Raw genomic sequence first — 18,321 nt, 5'->3', positions numbered from 1 at the left:
CAATGGGGACCCCATATTAATGGATAGGCGAATAGATTTAGCTAAACAGCTTTCGCGGTCAAAAAAATTAGATCATTAACTGACGTGGAAACGGCTTGACTTGTTTACTTCAGCTACTTCCACAGTATTATGTCCTATGGGATTTACTTTGGGGTAATGCAGCCAGTATTCAACCAATATTTGCCCTGCAGAAGCGAAATATTCGTGCAATCTATAATTTAGGCCCTAAAGACGTGTGAAGTTGCTAAAATTAATTGTACCATAAAAAATATAACAAAAGAAAATTAAATATAAAATTATTTGTAAATAAAATAAATATATTTCACGTATTAAAGAATAAGAAAAATAAGTACTACAAAATAAAATTTTGACCATTAAGAACATTGGCACTTATCGCGTTTTAAAATAGCTAATGCTTCGTTAAATAGCTGCTTAGATGTTTGAATCATTTCTGTTAAATTTTGATAATCATCTTGTTTTTCTTCTTCAACCATTTTAAGACGATCTTCCATTATCTTTAATTTTTCTTCAGCCAATTCTAATTTATATTTTAATTCATCTTTTTCTAACATGTCATATCCGGGTGGGCTTTCGGATGAAGTTGTTTCACTTGGTCTTTCCATTAAAGTGGCTATGGATGATTGTTTATTCGTTAATGCGCCCAATGTAATGTCAAATTGTTGGTCTTTAAGAAGCATTGACTTTGAAGATTTTGATCCTCTCTTTGAAGCGTCTTTTAACATTCTTAACTCGTCTTCTAATATTGTATTTTTTTTCTCTAATCTTTTCTTCTTTTCTTTCAACTTTCTATGCGATATATCCAGTTCTTCCCATTTATGACGTTCTGCATCCAATCGTGTGTTTAGTGTTACAACTAAATCTGATAATTTTTTAATTTCGTTATCCGTCGCCGTTTTCATTGGACTAAAGAAAACATTTTGTAGAGAACACTCTTCATATCTAAGAAGCTGAGCTCGCAATTCTTCGATCTTTGTCGCTTTCTCAGAAGCTTGTTGTCGTAAAGCGTCAATTTTGGCGTCAGTATTTTTGACAAGCTTTTGATTTTCATCAATTTCGTGATGCATTTTGTTCATCTTTGATGTATTTTCTTTTAAAATTTCTTGATAATATACTTCTAAGTTTTTAATTTGACTCTGTTTAGAAATATGTATATTTATTATTAAGTTTTAAAGTGATTTTAAATTAAGCATATCTAAAAAAAAAACCATACCCTTTGTTCATTGATAAGAAGATCGTCATGATCACTTTTCTCTATAAATGTTTGCATTTTCTGTCTCAGCGTTATGGTGTCACATTCCAAATTTTTAATTCTGCATTTTGCACCATCCAATTTTTTCTTTAATTCTTGATTTTCCTCTTTTAAAAGTTCTAAATCTTTTAAAGCTTGATCAATTTCTTTTTTCTTCTTCATTTCCAAATCACGTATAATCTGAAATAATCATTTTTAAGGAAATGATTTTGAGTAACATTATATCACAATTTTGAATAATTTGTAGGGACTTCCTGGAAAAAATAAACATTAAAGAAATGTTTTTAACATTTAAAAGTATTATTCACTTAAGAAAAATACATTTTTAGAACGTATAAAAAGTTTCTACAAAAGTATTAATGAAATGTATCTATAACAATCTTACCTGACTTTGGTCCTTCCTTTTCGTATCATTTTTTTCTCTTTGTTTACCATTTAGTTGTTCTTCTAACTCACTTATTTTTGCTTGTAACAAGATAATTTGCTGCGCTCTTCCCTTCCATCCAGCTAAATCATTTTGTAATTCTTTTATACTGGTAAATTTATCTCCTAGCTCTTGTTGGAGAATTTTAGTGGCGACTATTATATCATTTTTTAATTCTTTATTTCTATTTTTACTTTCGTAGAGCTTTTTGTTTACTGACGCTAGTTTATTGTTTAATTCCTTAAGTTCATCGGGGTTGGTATCAATTGGTTCTTCCTTACACAAACAAGCTTCTAATTTTTCATTTTCTTTATTAAGAAGATCAATTTGCATAATTTTTCTTTCAAGGCAAGCGTTTTTAGTTTTATATCCTTCTACCTCTGCTACCAAATGGCGGTTTTGTTTACACAGTTCAGTAATTTTCGCGCTTATTATTCCGGCAGATTTCGAAGATATTGCTGGTCCTGTACCAGAAATCATATCACGAATGCGTTGTTTAAGATCGGTTATAGTTTTACCTTGCTCTTTGATCTCACTATCTTTAGTGAATACTAGTTTACGTAACTCATTATTTTCTCCTGTCATAATCTGAAACGACATTTTATTTATTAATTATATTAAGATTAATTAATATGTGTTTTATTTTGATTATATTTATTGAAAATAAATTATACCTTAAGTTGCTCGATTAAATGAGCATTTAGCTCCGATGAATATATTATATCATCAGGATTTGGTTTATCCAGTCCTGCTAGCATTTTTAGTTTCATTTCGTCCGTTTCATCTATTTTAGCCGCTAATTCTGCTACTTTTTCTTCCTTCAAATTATTTTTAGATCTTAGTTTCATACTGGAAGCCATTTTTGCGTATACTTCCTACGTTTTGATATATAATATAACGTAATAATAATGTCAGTGCAGACTTAATTTAATTTTAATTATATAATGACGTGTTCTTGCCTCTGAGTCCATTCATAAAGAGGTTGTGTTATTTTTTCTTTAATTATCACCGGTATAGTACTTGCTTGTTAATTGTTACCGTAAATGAATATATGCTTATTTATATATATTTTGATTTGTCCAGAACTTATTTACATTACTATTACTATAGCGGTTGTAATGAAATAACCAATATTACACAAAAAAACTGAATTAGTGGAAACACTTGTTCAGTTCAGTTCTTAATTTGAAACACTTGCATTGGTACAACTGAGATATGACATTTGACAGAAAAATTGACACTTGACAGTCAGCTGTCACACAATCATTGATTATTTCAATCATATTGCGTTAAATAATAAATATATAGTAAATATCTGGAAATTCCTATAAAAAAGGGACAAGGCACCCACCTATGTGGGTTCTTCGTGAACTCATTACACTCATAGTTCAATTTTGATAAAGATAACTCAGGTGTGATATAAATTAATTTGTCCTTGCGTTAATTACATTGTATTTCTTATCGTTTGTTATACAAACAAAACGTTTTCACGGTGAATTATTACTATATACACCATTACTTAACTCTCCTCTTATTTTAACATATAGCTTATCGATTACATGTATTAATTTAATAACTATTTATAATATGTTTCAGTTAAAATGCCCGGAACAAATCTTATAGTTCCTGTAGTGTTATGGGGGAAGCATGCTCCTACTCATTGTATATCATCAGTTTATTTATCGAGAGATCAGAAGACTTTGGTCACAGGATGCTATGATGGGCAAATATGTATATGGCAAGTGGACCCAGAGACATTGAAAATGACTCCGCGATGTCTTCTTGTTGGCCATACTGCCCCTGTTACATGTTTATCTAGAGCGTCTATTATACAGGTATGTTAGTTTAGTAATAATTTATTTTTTAGTTAATTAGATAGTGAATTATTATATTTCCAATAAGATAAATATATTAAAATAAATATATATTTATCTTATTGGAATCTTATTATTTTCTTTTTTAGTTTTATTAGTTTTACCATTAAGGAAAACAAAGCAGTATTTTAAGTTACATAACCTTGCACTTGGATAGACTATTAAATAAAATTGTTAAATTTTTTTCTTAATAAGACAAATATTTTTTTCTTAGAAGGATTGTTTACATTTATAACTTTGTTAAGTGACATGAATAAAATTTATTTTTATTTTATTTCACCTCTATGTTATATAGATACTAACTATTCCACAATAATATTTTTTATTATTTGTGTTTTATAGGACAATAATTTCATAGTAAGCTCTTCAGAAGCAGGTGAAATGTGCACATGGGATCTTGTTGATGGTAAATGTAGGGAAAGTGTCAAATTGAGCCAAGTTCATACAAATATACAGGTATTTTACTTATTATAATAATGTATTTTACTTTAAAATTCTATGACTCAAACTGGTTATGTAATAAGACAAAAATGTTTTGAATATTGCTTGATGAGCAGCGGACCTTTCTTTCTGTATTTCTCTTTCATTGTCTTGCCAGAGTGGGAAATTGCAATTGCAATTTCAGCAATTTACTATTATCCCTACACCATGCTGTTGTTTTCCTACTGTGACACCAATTGCCTAAAACCATTGTATTTTCGATTTTTTTTCAATGTAATGTTTATATTCACTATTGATAATTGTTTAAAAAATACCTTTTCAGGCTTACCATATGTGCAACAGTGAAGACTTAAGACTTTTTTGCAATGGTTACTATGCTGAAATATTAATAATGGACCCATTCTCATTAGAAATATTATTCTCTTTGAGTTCTAAAATGAATCCTGATTGGATATCTGCTTTACATGTGAGTATATGAAATTGAGCACAGTGTGTGCGCTGTGTGTGTGTGTGCGAGCGTGTATGTGTTAGTAAACACGATGGTTGTTAGTTCAATTTCCACTTGGAGGATTGAACTATTTAATATTTTTTTCCAATTTCTCGATCTGGTAACAAACCAAAGCGTGGCGTTGACATCCGCCATTTAACACGAAATGTGACAAAAATTCGGCTAAAGTGGCAAATGAAGTGTCTTAACAGTAGGTGCCCTGCCTGTATATGGGATGTTGCGAGAACCTACATTATAAATATATTATAATGATTTATTAAACATAATATGACTTAAATTGTTTTTTAGTAAGTAAAGAATGATTAAAAAATCTTTGAATCGTGAGATAAAAGCTACCAATATTATTTAATTTGCCATAAATACTAAAATGTCACAGTCAAAAATCATATGATTTTAGTGTTATGACAAAGCAAAGTTTTTGCTACTATTAACACCAGGAATCAAACTCCCTAGTACTATTGTGTGTTAACTGTAATTAACTATACAAAATATAGCTCTTAGTTGATCAGTCTGTGTCATGAAGTATGGTGTTAGGTTCCATATCTTCATGTGTTATACCAAGAATGGTCACAACACTAAAATTACTTAGCTTATTTAATTTAAAGATATTTAATTGCAAATAAATTGTTTGTTGTTAACATTTAATTTGCCTTTTATTTAAGGTACTGCGACCATCTTCTAGAAAGGATGATGTTGTATTAGCCATATCAATTACTGGGACTGTTAAGGTAATTTTTTTAATATATTAAATATTTTGAAAAAACGAAGAAATATATATTAGTATATTATGTTAACAATGAACGTATATAAAATATTGCTACAACGCTGAAAACGTCCAAAATATGAATGAACTGATTGACATTTATTTAATTTATATGAAAGCTAATGAAATTGTTAACGATGGTTAGGCATGTCAATGAAGTGCATATGCAAATCCTTTTACATTAAAAGTTATTCATAGTCATCTTTATAATTTGTTCAAAAAATGCCATCATTACTTTTAAAAAGATGTTTTATTACTTTCATAGGTTTGGTCCCTCCTAGGACACGAAAACAAGCAATCTGAGCCTATATACGAGAACGAATCGAAACAGATACGGTGTTTGAACGCGCTATCTCTCAACTGCTGCGCGTATAACCAACGCACTGTACTCATAGTGTGCGCCAAGTACTGTCAGATATATGATGCGGGTGAGTTTGACTGGCTTATGATATTTCTTATGTTTATTTTATTTTCGCCATAAATTATGAGCTGAATTGATATTTTATCTCAGCCAAAGAAGTGATATACCAACATGACTGACATAAGAACCTTTGACTGAATGTAGTATGTGACAACATATAGTTTTTAAAGTGGAAAGTAAAGTACATTAATTGTGCATACAACAATTTTAATTATATATATTTTAATTATATATTCACTTAAAAACTTTCACTAACTCTTATGATGGCTCTTATTTACCATAAAGAGCAATATACTATATTCTATTTCAAACAATACCTTGATTTTAATAGCAATGATAATATTTAATTAAAATGATATCAACTTTAGTTTTTATTTTCAGGCGATTTCTCAGTACTCTGCTCGATCCAAGCTCCTCAAGGCGAGCGTTGGATGTCAGGAGACTTTCTGGCCCCAGATCGAGTTCTTGTTTGGTCCACTGAAGGAAAGGGTTACCTTTATAAATTACCTGCGAAGTAAGTACAAATATAACCTAAGTAACTAAACTAATAAAGAATTATGGTACTAAGTATTTAAAAAGTTTAGAAATAATTAATATTTTGCTATATTTTTGATGATTGTGTATGTCGAAAGCTAATCTAAAATCGGTGAACACAAATAAAATAACAATTTTAAAACACATTTATTAATATGTTCTCGTTCTCATTAGATGATCATCAAGCACTGTGCCTTTTAATAATTGGATGTTTTTTAAAATACAAAGAAATGATTTAATTTTTTTAAATTAATGAATTTTTTAAAATTTCTACATGAAATCACTTTAAATGTGATTTTTTTCTTAATATTTAAATTATTAATAATGAACCTACTTTAATGCTAAGTAGGTTATAAGCTTATTGCTAAATTTGTAAAATTTTTTTTTAGCAAACTTCGTGGAAAAGTTATCAGTAGGTCAGCACAAATTGTTTTACGTATATGTCGTTGGTTTTTAGCTTTGTATCATTTGTTTTATTATTTTTTTGTATATTTTATGTAGAATTTCTGAAAAATTTAGTTTTTTTTTGTGTAAAATGTCTATTGTTGTTGTTTCATTGAGAATATTATGTTGATTATTGAGCTAAAACATCTATATATTTCTACAAAGTATATCTTATATTTGATTAAGTCATTAATTACTCAAACGTTAATCTTAATTTTTTATTAAAAAAAACAATAAATATTTTTTGATTTGTAGCATTAGAACTAGTCTAAATCAGATGTTTTATCTTAATTTTTAATAACAAATATTTTATTAGTGTTCATTTAATTTCTAGAGACTTCTACAGATTTAGTTGCGTATAGCACATCATGTATAACCCATCTTTTGATTTTTGTTTGTTAAACAAATACACATGTACACTATTATGTATTATTGGTATTTAAAAGAATTGATGCGAGTTTATATATAGATTTTTATAAAATTACCCATAATGTGCTTTTTTAGCCCGATTTTGAAGCGTTTATCATGTTTTTGGTCCATTAGGTCAGATCTCTTTATCATGCATTTGGTCCATTTGTTTTGAACAATCAAGTCTTGATTGGTTCATAGGCTTTTTGTCTATTTGATTTTTTGATTCATTGGTCTGAAATTCTGTCTTGATTCCTCATTTTGATGTATAAATATTTGTTTTATTCAACATTTACTTTTAAAATTTTAGTATAACTATGACATTTTATGGGTCGACAGACTAAATATATATTTTAGCAACATTTAAAGTATATTCATTAGTTTCTCTAGAAATTATGAATTATTTATTTAAATTTGAATAGTATTTTAGGGTAATATTTTAACATTACAGCTCAGTGCCAGATCACAAAGGTTTTCATGGTCCGTCTGTGGATCATGATAGTCCAGTGTTATTTAGTATTTTGGCCCATCCTGATAATAAGGTAAATTTAACTTATTTTTAAAGTAAGTAAATATATAATAATACAATAATTAGAAATACTTTTTTTCATAATGCTACTCTAAATTTATCTAAAATAAAATTCCTGAAGGTGAACTGCTAACTTGATAACCTACATGATTTTTTTTTCATTATAGCTTTTATCATGTCCACCGGCAATGCGTTTCATACTAACATCAGTAGGCGGTAAGCAAAGAAGATTGCTATTAAGAGGGGATTCAGCAGGCGTAGTATCTTTGTGGAATGTCGATGATGCGGCTGTACCACAACCCAGGAATGTTTCTTGTAAGTATTTAATACTCTAAGCTTCACGCTATATCCTCCATAAACCAGGGTAAGCAGAGGGAACTTAATATTACGACACTTCGTTTCCCATACGCTGCACAAATGTGGGGACATTACGTGTTGAGTGCAGGACGATCTCAATAAATATCAAATATTTTTATTATTGTGTAGTTGTATCTGCAATGGCTGAACTTTATACCATTTAGTGGGTACATCTAAAATGTATCATGGTGACGTCAAAATATACAGGTTTATTAAAAATATTGGAACCTTTAAACAAAAAATACATGAACGAGTTATTGTATCAATTAATTATAAGTTTAGAATACTTTTGTTTTTAAAGTAATTAGTTTTCTAAAACTTAATACAAAATTTGACCTAACATAACAGGTAGGAAGTTTAAATATTTTTTATAAATTTTTCACAGCTCATGCGCCAATAGTGCTGACAAGTTTGGACTTGGCATGGGAGGAAATGAACCCCAGTCCTGTGGGCATACTGGACCAGTTTTGTCATCCTGATGAACCGGGTATGATTAACCAATGTAATATTTGTCAGAAATAGCAAATTGATGACAAATATATTTTAGTATATAAAATATATTTATTTAAATATATTTTTCAATTTGGAAAAGTGACATTGCTAAAAATGTAGAGCAGAGTATTTTAACACTAATTTCAGTTTGTTGTCGAAATTTAGAAACAAAATTGGGGGCATCGATCTATTTACTCACCGCCAATTGTCTCGTAGTCACTTATATTCTCTGTGATAATGCTTATACATATATAAATTATCTTCATCTCTCCGATATAAGTTTCTACCCCAAGGGGGGCTACAAATATTCATCGGAATATTTTGACACTATGTTATCTTTGCGTATACTTTTGTTAATAAAGATATAAATTATTTTTAAATATAGAAACAAAATTGACGGCATCGATCTACCTGCTCGCCGCGAATCGTCTCGTGGTGGGCCGTGAGGATGGGTCTATAGTGATAGTGAATGCAACACACACGGTCCAATTGCAATTGTTGCATGGTAATCATCAACAGTTGGATGGTAAGTTGAAATAAATATTTTTTCTTGGGTTTTTTTTAAAAAATAAACTAAACAAAATAAAGAAAATAAAATAAAATAAAGTCCGAAAAAAATATAGCAGAAAGAGAAGAAGGGAGTGCTTTGATACCATGCTGTATTTACGTGTTCCTGCTTTTGCTTAATTATTTATTTTTATTGTACTTATTCCTCTTATGTTGTGATTTTTTATTTTCTATCTTTTATTTCCTATTTCAGATTGGCCTCCACACCAACTGCTGCTCGGCCATAATGGCAGAGTGAATTGCTTGCTGTACCCGCATCATGTTCATCAAAGGTAAGTAATCTATAGTGATATAAAATGCTTGGTTAAATTATTTAATACATTGTAATTGCTTTTTTTTGGAAAATTTAATAAGATAAATTATAAATATTTTGTTGCTATTGTTTGCATTGTATTTTTTTACAAGCTGTTTTGCCTTGCATATAGCAGGATAGATTGGCCGTCGAATTTTCAAGACATTGCATGTTGACTGTCGGAATACCTTTTAAACTATTTTTTATCTTACCCCTAGGTACGATAGGTCACATTTAGTGTCGGGAGGTATAGATTTCGCCGTCTGCCTCTGGGATTTGTTCAGTGGAGCCCTGTTGCACAGATTCTGTGTGCACGCCGGTGAAATTACACAACTTATTGTGCCGCCTCTAAATTGTACTGTGAGTTTTATTTATTTATTTTAATTTATGTGACGAAGGTCTAGCTGCTTACGGGCCCCCCACTTATAAAAATGAAACTAAATAAAAAAGTAATTGATTTCCTTTTCAGCCTCGAATACAGAAATGTATCTGCTCAGTCGCTTCCGACCATAGCGTTACTTTATTGAGTGAGTCTTTTATCAATTTTTATATTATTATTTTATATAAAAACTATTTTAATTTCTAATTATGTCCAACAATTTCCAAAAGGCCTTTCTGAAAGAAAATGCGTAACATTGGCCTCTCGTCACCTCTTCCCTGTTACCATAATAAAATGGCGGCCTGCAGATGACTTCATGGTGGTGGGATGCAGTGATGGTACGGTGTACGTATGGCAAATGGAAACTGGACATTTGGATAGGGTTTTACATGGTGAGTTATGTTAATTAACTACAAAAAAACTCATAACTTTTCCTTTTTAACATTGAGGTCGTCGTGGCCCCCGGGTGTGACTGTAAACGCGACGGTTATAGGTTCGATTCCCACTCGGGGAAGTGGATTAGTTAATTTTTTTATTGCCTCGCTCTGATACCAAACTCAACATGAAATGCATCAGAATTCAGCAAAAGTGGTCATCAAGTAAGGTAGAGGGAACCTAGTATAAAAGACATGTCATTCCTTATTTTCAGCACAAATTTTCCCGAGCGGGAATCGAACCCACAAAACTTTTTAGTGTTAGTATAGATATACATATAAGTGTTTTTTTTCATATTCTTATCAGGTATGATAGCAGAGGAAGTGTTATCAGCTTGTGATGAAACCTTGGCAGATGAGCTTGGTGGTGCCATGACTTCTGGCACCGATTTGCAGGGCTTGGCCAATCCTGCCGTTCATTTCTTTAGGTGAGAATGGTATTAATAGTATACTACTACCTTATTTATATTATAAATGTAAAACTTTGTGAGGATGGATGTTACGTAGAATTTCATAAACTACCACTTTGTTACTATTACGACAAAAAAGAACATATTTTCTCCAGAGGTCTCCGCCATCGTAACTTAACGGCGATGCGGGCGGCCACCCAGCGGGGTTTAGCCGCGTTACAAGCGACTGATAGGAGTGGGAATGCGGGTCCGTTGGCGGAGCCAGCGAGGGCGAGGCGAGCTCCGCTGACCATACAGGGGTTTAGGTCTAATCCTGCTGGTGGGTACTTTTTATTTACTTTTTTACTTACAAGTTATTAAGGTAACTTAATTACTGGAGTTTTATAGTAAAAAAAAAAGAAAAAAATATTTATATACTTGAAATTTGGAAATTTGCATTGTGTAATAATTAGAGTGATTTTTTATAATATATATGTGAATATTTATTGGGTTCCGTGCGCCAAAAGAAACACTTTCTGTTTGTTCGTCCATTTCAAGAATTCATAAATGTATCAAACTAAAATTAATATTCAGTCCAGACTTCAGTCCCTTTGAGTAAAGAAAAAATATACAAGTCAATACAATCAAAATAACCCGTAATCAAAACCTATAAGGAAGGAATGGTTTTTTTTTACCAATTGAGTGAAAACTTACATTTAATAAATTGACAATTGGTAATTATATCACAGTAGAAACTCTCCCACTTGACCGCTTTTTGTGGTTGTTTGGTACAGGTTTGTTATTTATAAGTAGGATGAATCTTTCATTCATGATTTAATCTTTCATTAGAGAAGAATTTGAAAAAATATATAATATAGGGATTTTTATATTTATTTGTTTATACCTAATCGTACACAGTCTGACAGTTTATTTTTTATTGTAAATTTTAGCATTTAATATTCTAAAAAGTAATTAAATTTGAAACATTTTCTTGCATTTTGTTCAAAATATTTAAATTCCATAAAAAAATTATATGATGCTTTTGTTTACGTCGTTGTACGTCTTATATGCCTGTTAGAATTATTACTTTATATGTATTGAAAAATTTATTAAACATTCTGCTTTGAATGTTGCATGCCTGGATGTACTTTTTTTAAAATGTTTTGAATTATTTAAACATAAACTAATATCTAAGTTTAGGCATATCTTATAAGTACTTATTCATTTAACACTAATTATTAATATGGCTATTACTATAAACCTATATTGCACTTTTAAACATTTATTGGTCTACTAGTTAGTTAATCACTATATAACCGTATGTCGTTGGTTTGATTTATTTTTAAATATTCTATAACTTAGGTACTTCCCGGTTAAGTAAAATAAATATGTACTTATGTTTAATCAAAGGTAAAGCGGATTGTAAAGCACGTCAGGCAATGCATGGTAATGTATGAAAGTGTATGGCTTTTTGGCTTTGAAGTATTCAGTAGGTTAGGCAGAGGGAACCTAGTGCATCTCCTTTCTCCACTTCGTACCTATTTTGAGAAGCTGCGTTTTAAGATTGTCTGTAGTAATTATTGTTTATAGTAATTTATTGTTATACATATCCCAGGGCTTAAAGTGTAAACCTGCTAAAAATATCTAAAAAACGTCTAATAACTCTAGGAATATAAAGAAGTTTCTTGATAATCGGTTGAGTAGTTTTGGCGTGGAAGCGTGACAAATAAACTTACATACATATTCTATTTATCTAGTAATAGAGAATATAAAATGTATTTTAAAATTATAAAAACCTAATGACTTATTTATAGTCTTATAGTATGGATTTTTAGTACTCCTAAGAATTTGGAGAGCTAAAAAACGTAATTAGAAAATGGAAAGGTTATAATTGGGTTTACACTCTAAGCCGACGATATGATAATTTATATTGTAAGTTTTAGATCGCGATTTTATCATTTATTTTGTAGTTATATGTTTATAAATATATCTTTTAGATTTTTATTATAGTTTTCTAGAAAAGGGTTATTTATCCATTCCCTTAGTATTGAATAGTGTAGTGTTCAATAACAGTCTTTTAATATTATTGGAAATTACTAATATTTTTTTTATAATATATTTGTATTTTGTAGATACAATAGTGAGAATAGAACTTTTAGGTTATATTAAATATAGATAAAAGTATATTTTTTTAGGATGTAGATAAATATTTAAATAGTTTTATATATGATAAATAGCAAATCAATTATTTATTTCTTTATTATGTATATTTATTTATACATATATATAATAGTAAATGGGATAGGGTTTATTTATTATAGCAGCTTTTGTACGTAACATATGTACAGACATTTAATAGATTTAATAAAAATTACTAAATCAACTTGCTTTTTAAAATTGTAACATGTTCAAATTATTTATTTCTTCATACAGATCCTGAAAGTCATATCTTATTCTTCGATATCGAGGGCCTAATAGTAGAACTGTTAAGTGAAGAATATTCAGCGATGAGTCCGGCAAGTTTGGAGGTAAGTGTTCTGAATTAATAAGAAAACACTGATAGAAAATTTCATACCTTTTGTATAGTATTGTATAATAATATCTTTGGGAAGAGGATCTTTTCTCTACCCGTAGACAACCGTCGATCCGTCGATCGCGTTACATCCTGTATATCGTGTTGAGTGGCAAAACTCAACGCCACGTTTTCCCTCATTACCATAGCCAAGAAACCAAAATATTAAATATTTCATTTCCTCAAATAGGAATCAAACTCATAACCAGTCGCGTTTACAACGATACCCTTGTGTCCCTGAACGCCACGCCACTATTGGCCTCAATGAACATCATCCATAATCGATGTACATACCATTTACCATATTTACCTTTGTTATTTTTCTTAGGCTGCCGGTTTGATAACAAGTGAATATATGAAAGTGGCTGCATTGACTCAATCTGCCAGTCCAGATGCGGCGAAACGGATATCCGGTAATATATTTTGTAGCAATTTAATAGCAAAATAGTTTTATATTTGATCTAATGTTGATTATTTCTAGTTACGTAATTGTTTTTACTAAATGTAAAAGTGCCATTTGGATCATTATAATTTTAAAATAATTATTCTCATAGTAATAAAAATATTACTATCATTCAATATAATATTGGGATTTGAATCTGCTCATTTTGGGAACTGTCCTAATTTAAATTCCACTATCTAAGTAATTGTAAAGCATTTCTTGAGTCAAATTAACGTAGCAAACTGTTAAAACACTCCGATCTCTGTTTTCTGTTCAAAATATTAGTATTTGAACCTATAACCACTATGATTATTTCTTAGTATTATTTATTTTTTAATATATTGTCCCGTATTTTGTACATGCGTTCAATAATGGATAGATTTCTTTGGAAGAGTAAAAGATAAGGCGGGAGATATGGAAAGACTTTTAAAGGAGAAAGACAAACATGGTAGGTACTTTTTAAAGAGACTTCTATTAAGATAGCAGGTTTATTTATCGACATAAGCAGTAGTATATTTGTGTTATAATTTTGTTAAAATACCAATAACGTAGTAATGTAACGTAGTCTTTACATGGTACGCTAACTGTATATATGGAATGTCTTTAAAGCAAAATTTGTTCTGGCTCAATAAAATTAATTACATACATATAAATATATTACACACAACCTATGCATTATTTATTTTGCGATTTCCAACGTCTTAAGGTTGCCCGGAAGAAACACGTGTCGCGTTCACCGAAAATATCTATTGTGAAGTATTTTAATATATTTTTTTAACTTCACACTGTATCCCACACATAGCAGGGTAGGCAGAGGGAATCTATAACTTTATATAATTGTTTTTCTTTAATTTCTCTTTGAGTGTATAATAAAGAGTTTTTATTATATAATTAAATATAACCAATTTTCTTAGGCCTTCTCGCCAAAATGAAAGAAGGCGCTGAAACGATGCAGACCAAGTTACAAGCTAAAGCGGAACAATTAAAAGGACACATGGACCAAAAAGGTAAGTGGGTAGTTGTGATTTTATTTTTTTATTTAGATTTTAAATATTTTTTTTTAAAGAAAAAGGGTTTTAATTATCAAATGTTATATAAATACTTGGTAATATTTATTTATATTTGGGGGGTAAGCGGTGAGTTCTGAGGTCTTATAGCGGTATACATTTATTACATAAGCTTGTCCTAGTTCCTAGAGTGGGTTTGAACCCACCACCATCATATATACAGTTAATTACTACGTTATAGAACTGCAAGTCGAGGAAGTCCAAAAAGGTAAGTGATATGTTTTAATTTTGTTATATATGTATATAAAAGGCAAGATATATTAAAATATGTGTTGATCTTTTTTAGGATGTTCTATTTTTTATATCTATTATATTTAAAAGTTTATATTAACTATGCGATTATTAATCGATTTTTTACTTATCGTTCGTTTAAAATTTTAATTCGTATGTATATTGTATACAAGTCCGAATAATAATTATTAAAAAAAAAAACCAACTATAAAATTTTAAGTAAGTACATTATAATAAATATTTCTGTAGCATAACAGAAATGTAAAGAGAGAAATATATTAAAACACGGAAGTTTTTGTGATTATGTATATGGTCAGCTTTTTAGTTTTTTTTTTTAAATACGAATGTATTTAAAAATTTACTTCACGTTTTAAGTATCCCACACGCAACAGGGTATGCAGAGAGAACCTAGTGTTAACGCAATGCATCCAGAATTCGGCATAATGTAGGGAACGGCGTGTCTTGACACTAGGTTCCCTCTGCCTACCCTGCTGTGTACAGGATACAGCGTGAAACTGTCTTTTTTTATACATAAAAAATCTTCACTTTTGAGATCTACAAGAGTTTTCTTTTCACAAATTCTCCGCTAGATGGCGTTACTTGGGTTTATTATAGGGTTTATTTTAAAAAGTATTTTAACATTTTTTTACATTGATACCACCAATGTAAAAAATATACAGTACCGTAAAAATTATTATTATACATACATTTAGTTTTTTATTATTTTGCGTTTGCAATAATATTACCCTGAAATTATTTTGGTGTAATATTTTATTTAATTATTTGTATATATTTTTTTGTGTAATGAAATCAGTAACTTTTGTTTAATTGGTTTATTTTCACACTGTATCCAACACGTAGCAAGGTATACAGAGAGTATTTAGTAAACAGGCGTTGAGACACTCTGCTCTCTTTAAGATATATCCATTATCCACTTTTCCACCGAGTTTAAAAAAAACAGAGCTCCTTGATAAGCTTCTTCGTGTTCGGTGGTGCTGGATCGTAGAAAAGTGAGTATTTTAACATTAGGTTACACTTTTTTTTGATTCACGCTGTATCCTGAACCCAGTAGGATAGGCAGAGGGAACGTAGTGTTAAGACACTCTGTTCCCCACTTTCTGCCGTATTCTGGAGGCATTGCGTGTTGAGTGGCAGAACTCAACGCCGTGCTTGATCTCGACACCAGAGCGAAGAAACGGAAATATACATTTAAATAAACATTTGCCAATCTATTCTGCTATATACGATATACAGCATGTAGTGAAATTAAAAAGAATACGCTTGAACTAAATTACTTCCCTTGCCCTTTATAAACATGCCACGTCAAGAAGTTAACACTGACAGGTACAAAAACACAGTACAATAAGTTTTTAATTATTGGTCGGGTTACATTTAGTGTCCAAGGCGATCTACATTCATAAATAATTTGCTCGATTTTGTTGTTTAAAATATACGATCATATAAAATGTTGAGCATTTACTGTAAATTATTTTATTATTGTGGTTAGTTTCCCTTTATACGCGAGTTCTGTGGGTTCGATTCTCCGTCAACAAGCTTTTATAATGCGTTATTCTCACTCTACCTTCCTCTCCTTTTGAGGACATATATAGCTAGGCTGCTAAGGTTCTACATCAGAACTTCGTTGAATATATGTCAATAGAATGTGTTGCTGCTTGCTGCTAGGATTTTACATCTGGCAACTTTAATATAATTTACATATATTGACGAGGACTCAGCTATATATTTTAAAAAGTTTCATCAAAATTCGTTTTTGCGTAAAAGCGAACCACAGACAGACACACTGTTATTGGAAAAATATAATTTTGACTTTTAAGGATTTATATATATTTATTTATAAATTATTTTTGTTATAATTTTTTATAGAAATTATATTATTAAATTGAAAAAGCTCGCAATTCTTTATTCCGTGTGTAAACCTATAGTAAACCTACGCCCTCATCAAGGTAGTCTAGATACACGTAAACAAGTTACAACCATACAAACTTACAGACGAATTTGAACCATATTCATCGTAAGTTAAACATTAAAATAGCAAAACAACGGATGACAATATAATAACAGAGTGTCAGTTACGACACGTCTAGACAACAATTTTCTTTGTTCAAGTATAATAATAATTTTGTGTTAAAAATTAAATTAAATCAGCTTCACTTTTGTATTCCGTGCACAGTAGAGTAGGCAGAGGGAACCTAGTGATAAGACACTGCGTTCCCCACTTTCCGTCGATTTATTACTGTTAATAAATATAACAAAAGTAAAAAAAATACAATCACCTCACAGATTGCTAGACATACCTTGTTTTTAAATGGTCACCCATCTAATGTCAGCTGCTGGGAAAACAGCTGAATCAAGTCCTAATTTTAAAGAGCCTAATTTTTAAGAACTTAAGACAAACCTTTTGATATTATTATTTTTTAATATTTTCATTCTCCCCTCTGGCACCAAGGTAAAAGCCCAGCGTTGAATTCCGCTGGTCAACACGGAATGCCTCCAGAATTCGGCGGAAAGTGGAGAACGGAGTGTCTTAACACTGCTGTGTGAAGATGATATGATTTTTATTGTTTAATAAGTATGTGCATAAAGACTACTTTTTTCATATGAATGGACTGTACATATTATTACGACAACAAAATATAAATAATATTTAAAAGTTACAATTACATTTTATTTCTTCGTAGACACATTGAATATCATAAGTAAATAATTATTTATTTGTACTCTTATAATAATAATCATTATAATCGACGTCTATGCTGTTATCTGAATCCTTTGTTGGTTTCCTTCCTTTTCTAATGCTTCTTCTACCCTTTGGTTTCCTACTGCTTTCTGTATCCTCATAATCAATCCTTGTGCTTTCTGTAATATTATCGGTATATTCATCGTTGTCGGTACTGGTTGGCTTCTTAGTGGTTTTTCTTTTTTTCCTGGTGGTTCTTATAGTCTTAGTTGGTTTCCTTGTCTTTGTAACCTTTGTCTTATGTGGTCTAGGTTGTTTTGAGGGTCTTGGTCTTGGTGGCTTTGGTTTTGGTGGCTTTGGTCCTGGTGGCCTTGGTCTGGGTGGCCTTGGTTTTGGCCATAGTCTTGGTGGCCTTAGTTTTGGTTTTGGACCCTTCGTCTTTAGGCCAAAGAAACTATTCACCCATTTTAATGCATCCTTAAACCATCTCTTTTGAATAACCTTTTCTTCGTCTCCTACTGCTCGACAATATTCCTGATAACGTTCAGAATACGGCTGAAGATCTTCTGTATGGTAATGTGTCGTATCTGTTAAATTTCTTGTTACATTACGAAAATCTTCCTTATGTTCTTCTTGTGGTTTTTCATTGCTTATTAGTTTTACTTCTTCCGCGTTTTCATATTGGATTGAATAGTGCACTAGAATTGCTACAGTAAAAAAAAATTCAAATTCAAATTCAAATTCAAAATATTCTTTATTCAAATAAACTTATAAATAAGCACTTT

The 18,321-nt window shown here is 30.5% G+C and overlaps 2 protein-coding genes across 4 annotated transcripts in view; one reads left to right on the top strand and one right to left on the bottom strand.

Moving 5' to 3' along the window:
• Positions 1-320: 320 nt before the first annotated feature.
• On the bottom strand, positions 321-2,901 carry LOC146537338 (uncharacterized). Its single transcript, XM_085188413.1, has 4 exons — positions 2,369-2,901; positions 1,656-2,282; positions 1,232-1,450; positions 321-1,154 (listed from the first exon to the last, which is right to left on the bottom strand). Exons 1-4 carry the CDS (start codon positions 2,552-2,554, stop codon positions 375-377), a joined length of 1,812 nt encoding a protein of 603 aa, XP_085044539.1. The 5' UTR covers positions 2,555-2,901; the 3' UTR covers positions 321-374.
• Positions 2,902-2,935: 34 nt separating this feature from the next.
• Positions 2,936-18,321, top strand: part of Rbcn-3B (WD repeat-containing protein Rbcn-3B) — a 113,916-nt gene continuing 98,530 nt past the window's right edge. Inside the window, exons 1-22 of one of the 3 annotated variants that reach the window (XM_085187782.1) lie at positions 2,936-3,106; positions 3,291-3,529; positions 3,911-4,024; positions 4,332-4,475; positions 5,180-5,245; positions 5,546-5,708; positions 6,083-6,215; positions 6,625-6,651; positions 7,539-7,629; positions 7,784-7,931; positions 8,359-8,460; positions 8,851-8,991; positions 9,226-9,304; positions 9,543-9,684; positions 9,794-9,851; positions 9,934-10,095; positions 10,445-10,565; positions 10,703-10,866; positions 12,960-13,054; positions 13,427-13,511; positions 13,920-13,988; positions 14,455-14,547. In XM_085187782.1, the coding sequence (XP_085043908.1) occupies positions 3,296-3,529; positions 3,911-4,024; positions 4,332-4,475; positions 5,180-5,245; positions 5,546-5,708; positions 6,083-6,215; positions 6,625-6,651; positions 7,539-7,629; positions 7,784-7,931; positions 8,359-8,460; positions 8,851-8,991; positions 9,226-9,304; positions 9,543-9,684; positions 9,794-9,851; positions 9,934-10,095; positions 10,445-10,565; positions 10,703-10,866; positions 12,960-13,054; positions 13,427-13,511; positions 13,920-13,988; positions 14,455-14,547 (2,431 nt within the window). In that variant the 5' untranslated portion in view covers positions 2,936-3,106; positions 3,291-3,295. The remainder of the gene's footprint in view (positions 3,107-3,290; positions 3,530-3,910; positions 4,025-4,331; positions 4,476-5,179; positions 5,246-5,545; positions 5,709-6,082; positions 6,216-6,624; positions 6,652-7,538; positions 7,630-7,783; positions 7,932-8,358; positions 8,461-8,850; positions 8,992-9,225; positions 9,305-9,542; positions 9,685-9,793; positions 9,852-9,933; positions 10,096-10,444; positions 10,566-10,702; positions 10,867-12,959; positions 13,055-13,426; positions 13,512-13,919; positions 13,989-14,454; positions 14,548-18,321) is intronic. The other 2 variants (XM_085187783.1, XM_085187785.1) reach the window with 2 other exon arrangements.

The sequence above is a fragment of the Heliconius melpomene genome, chromosome 7 (assembly GCF_056956725.1).
Source record: "Heliconius melpomene rosina isolate 202511_hmr_F chromosome 7, ASM5695672v1, whole genome shotgun sequence".
NCBI lineage: Eukaryota > Metazoa > Arthropoda > Insecta > Lepidoptera > Nymphalidae > Heliconius > Heliconius melpomene.
This window is presented reverse-complemented; position numbering and strand designations above follow the sequence as displayed.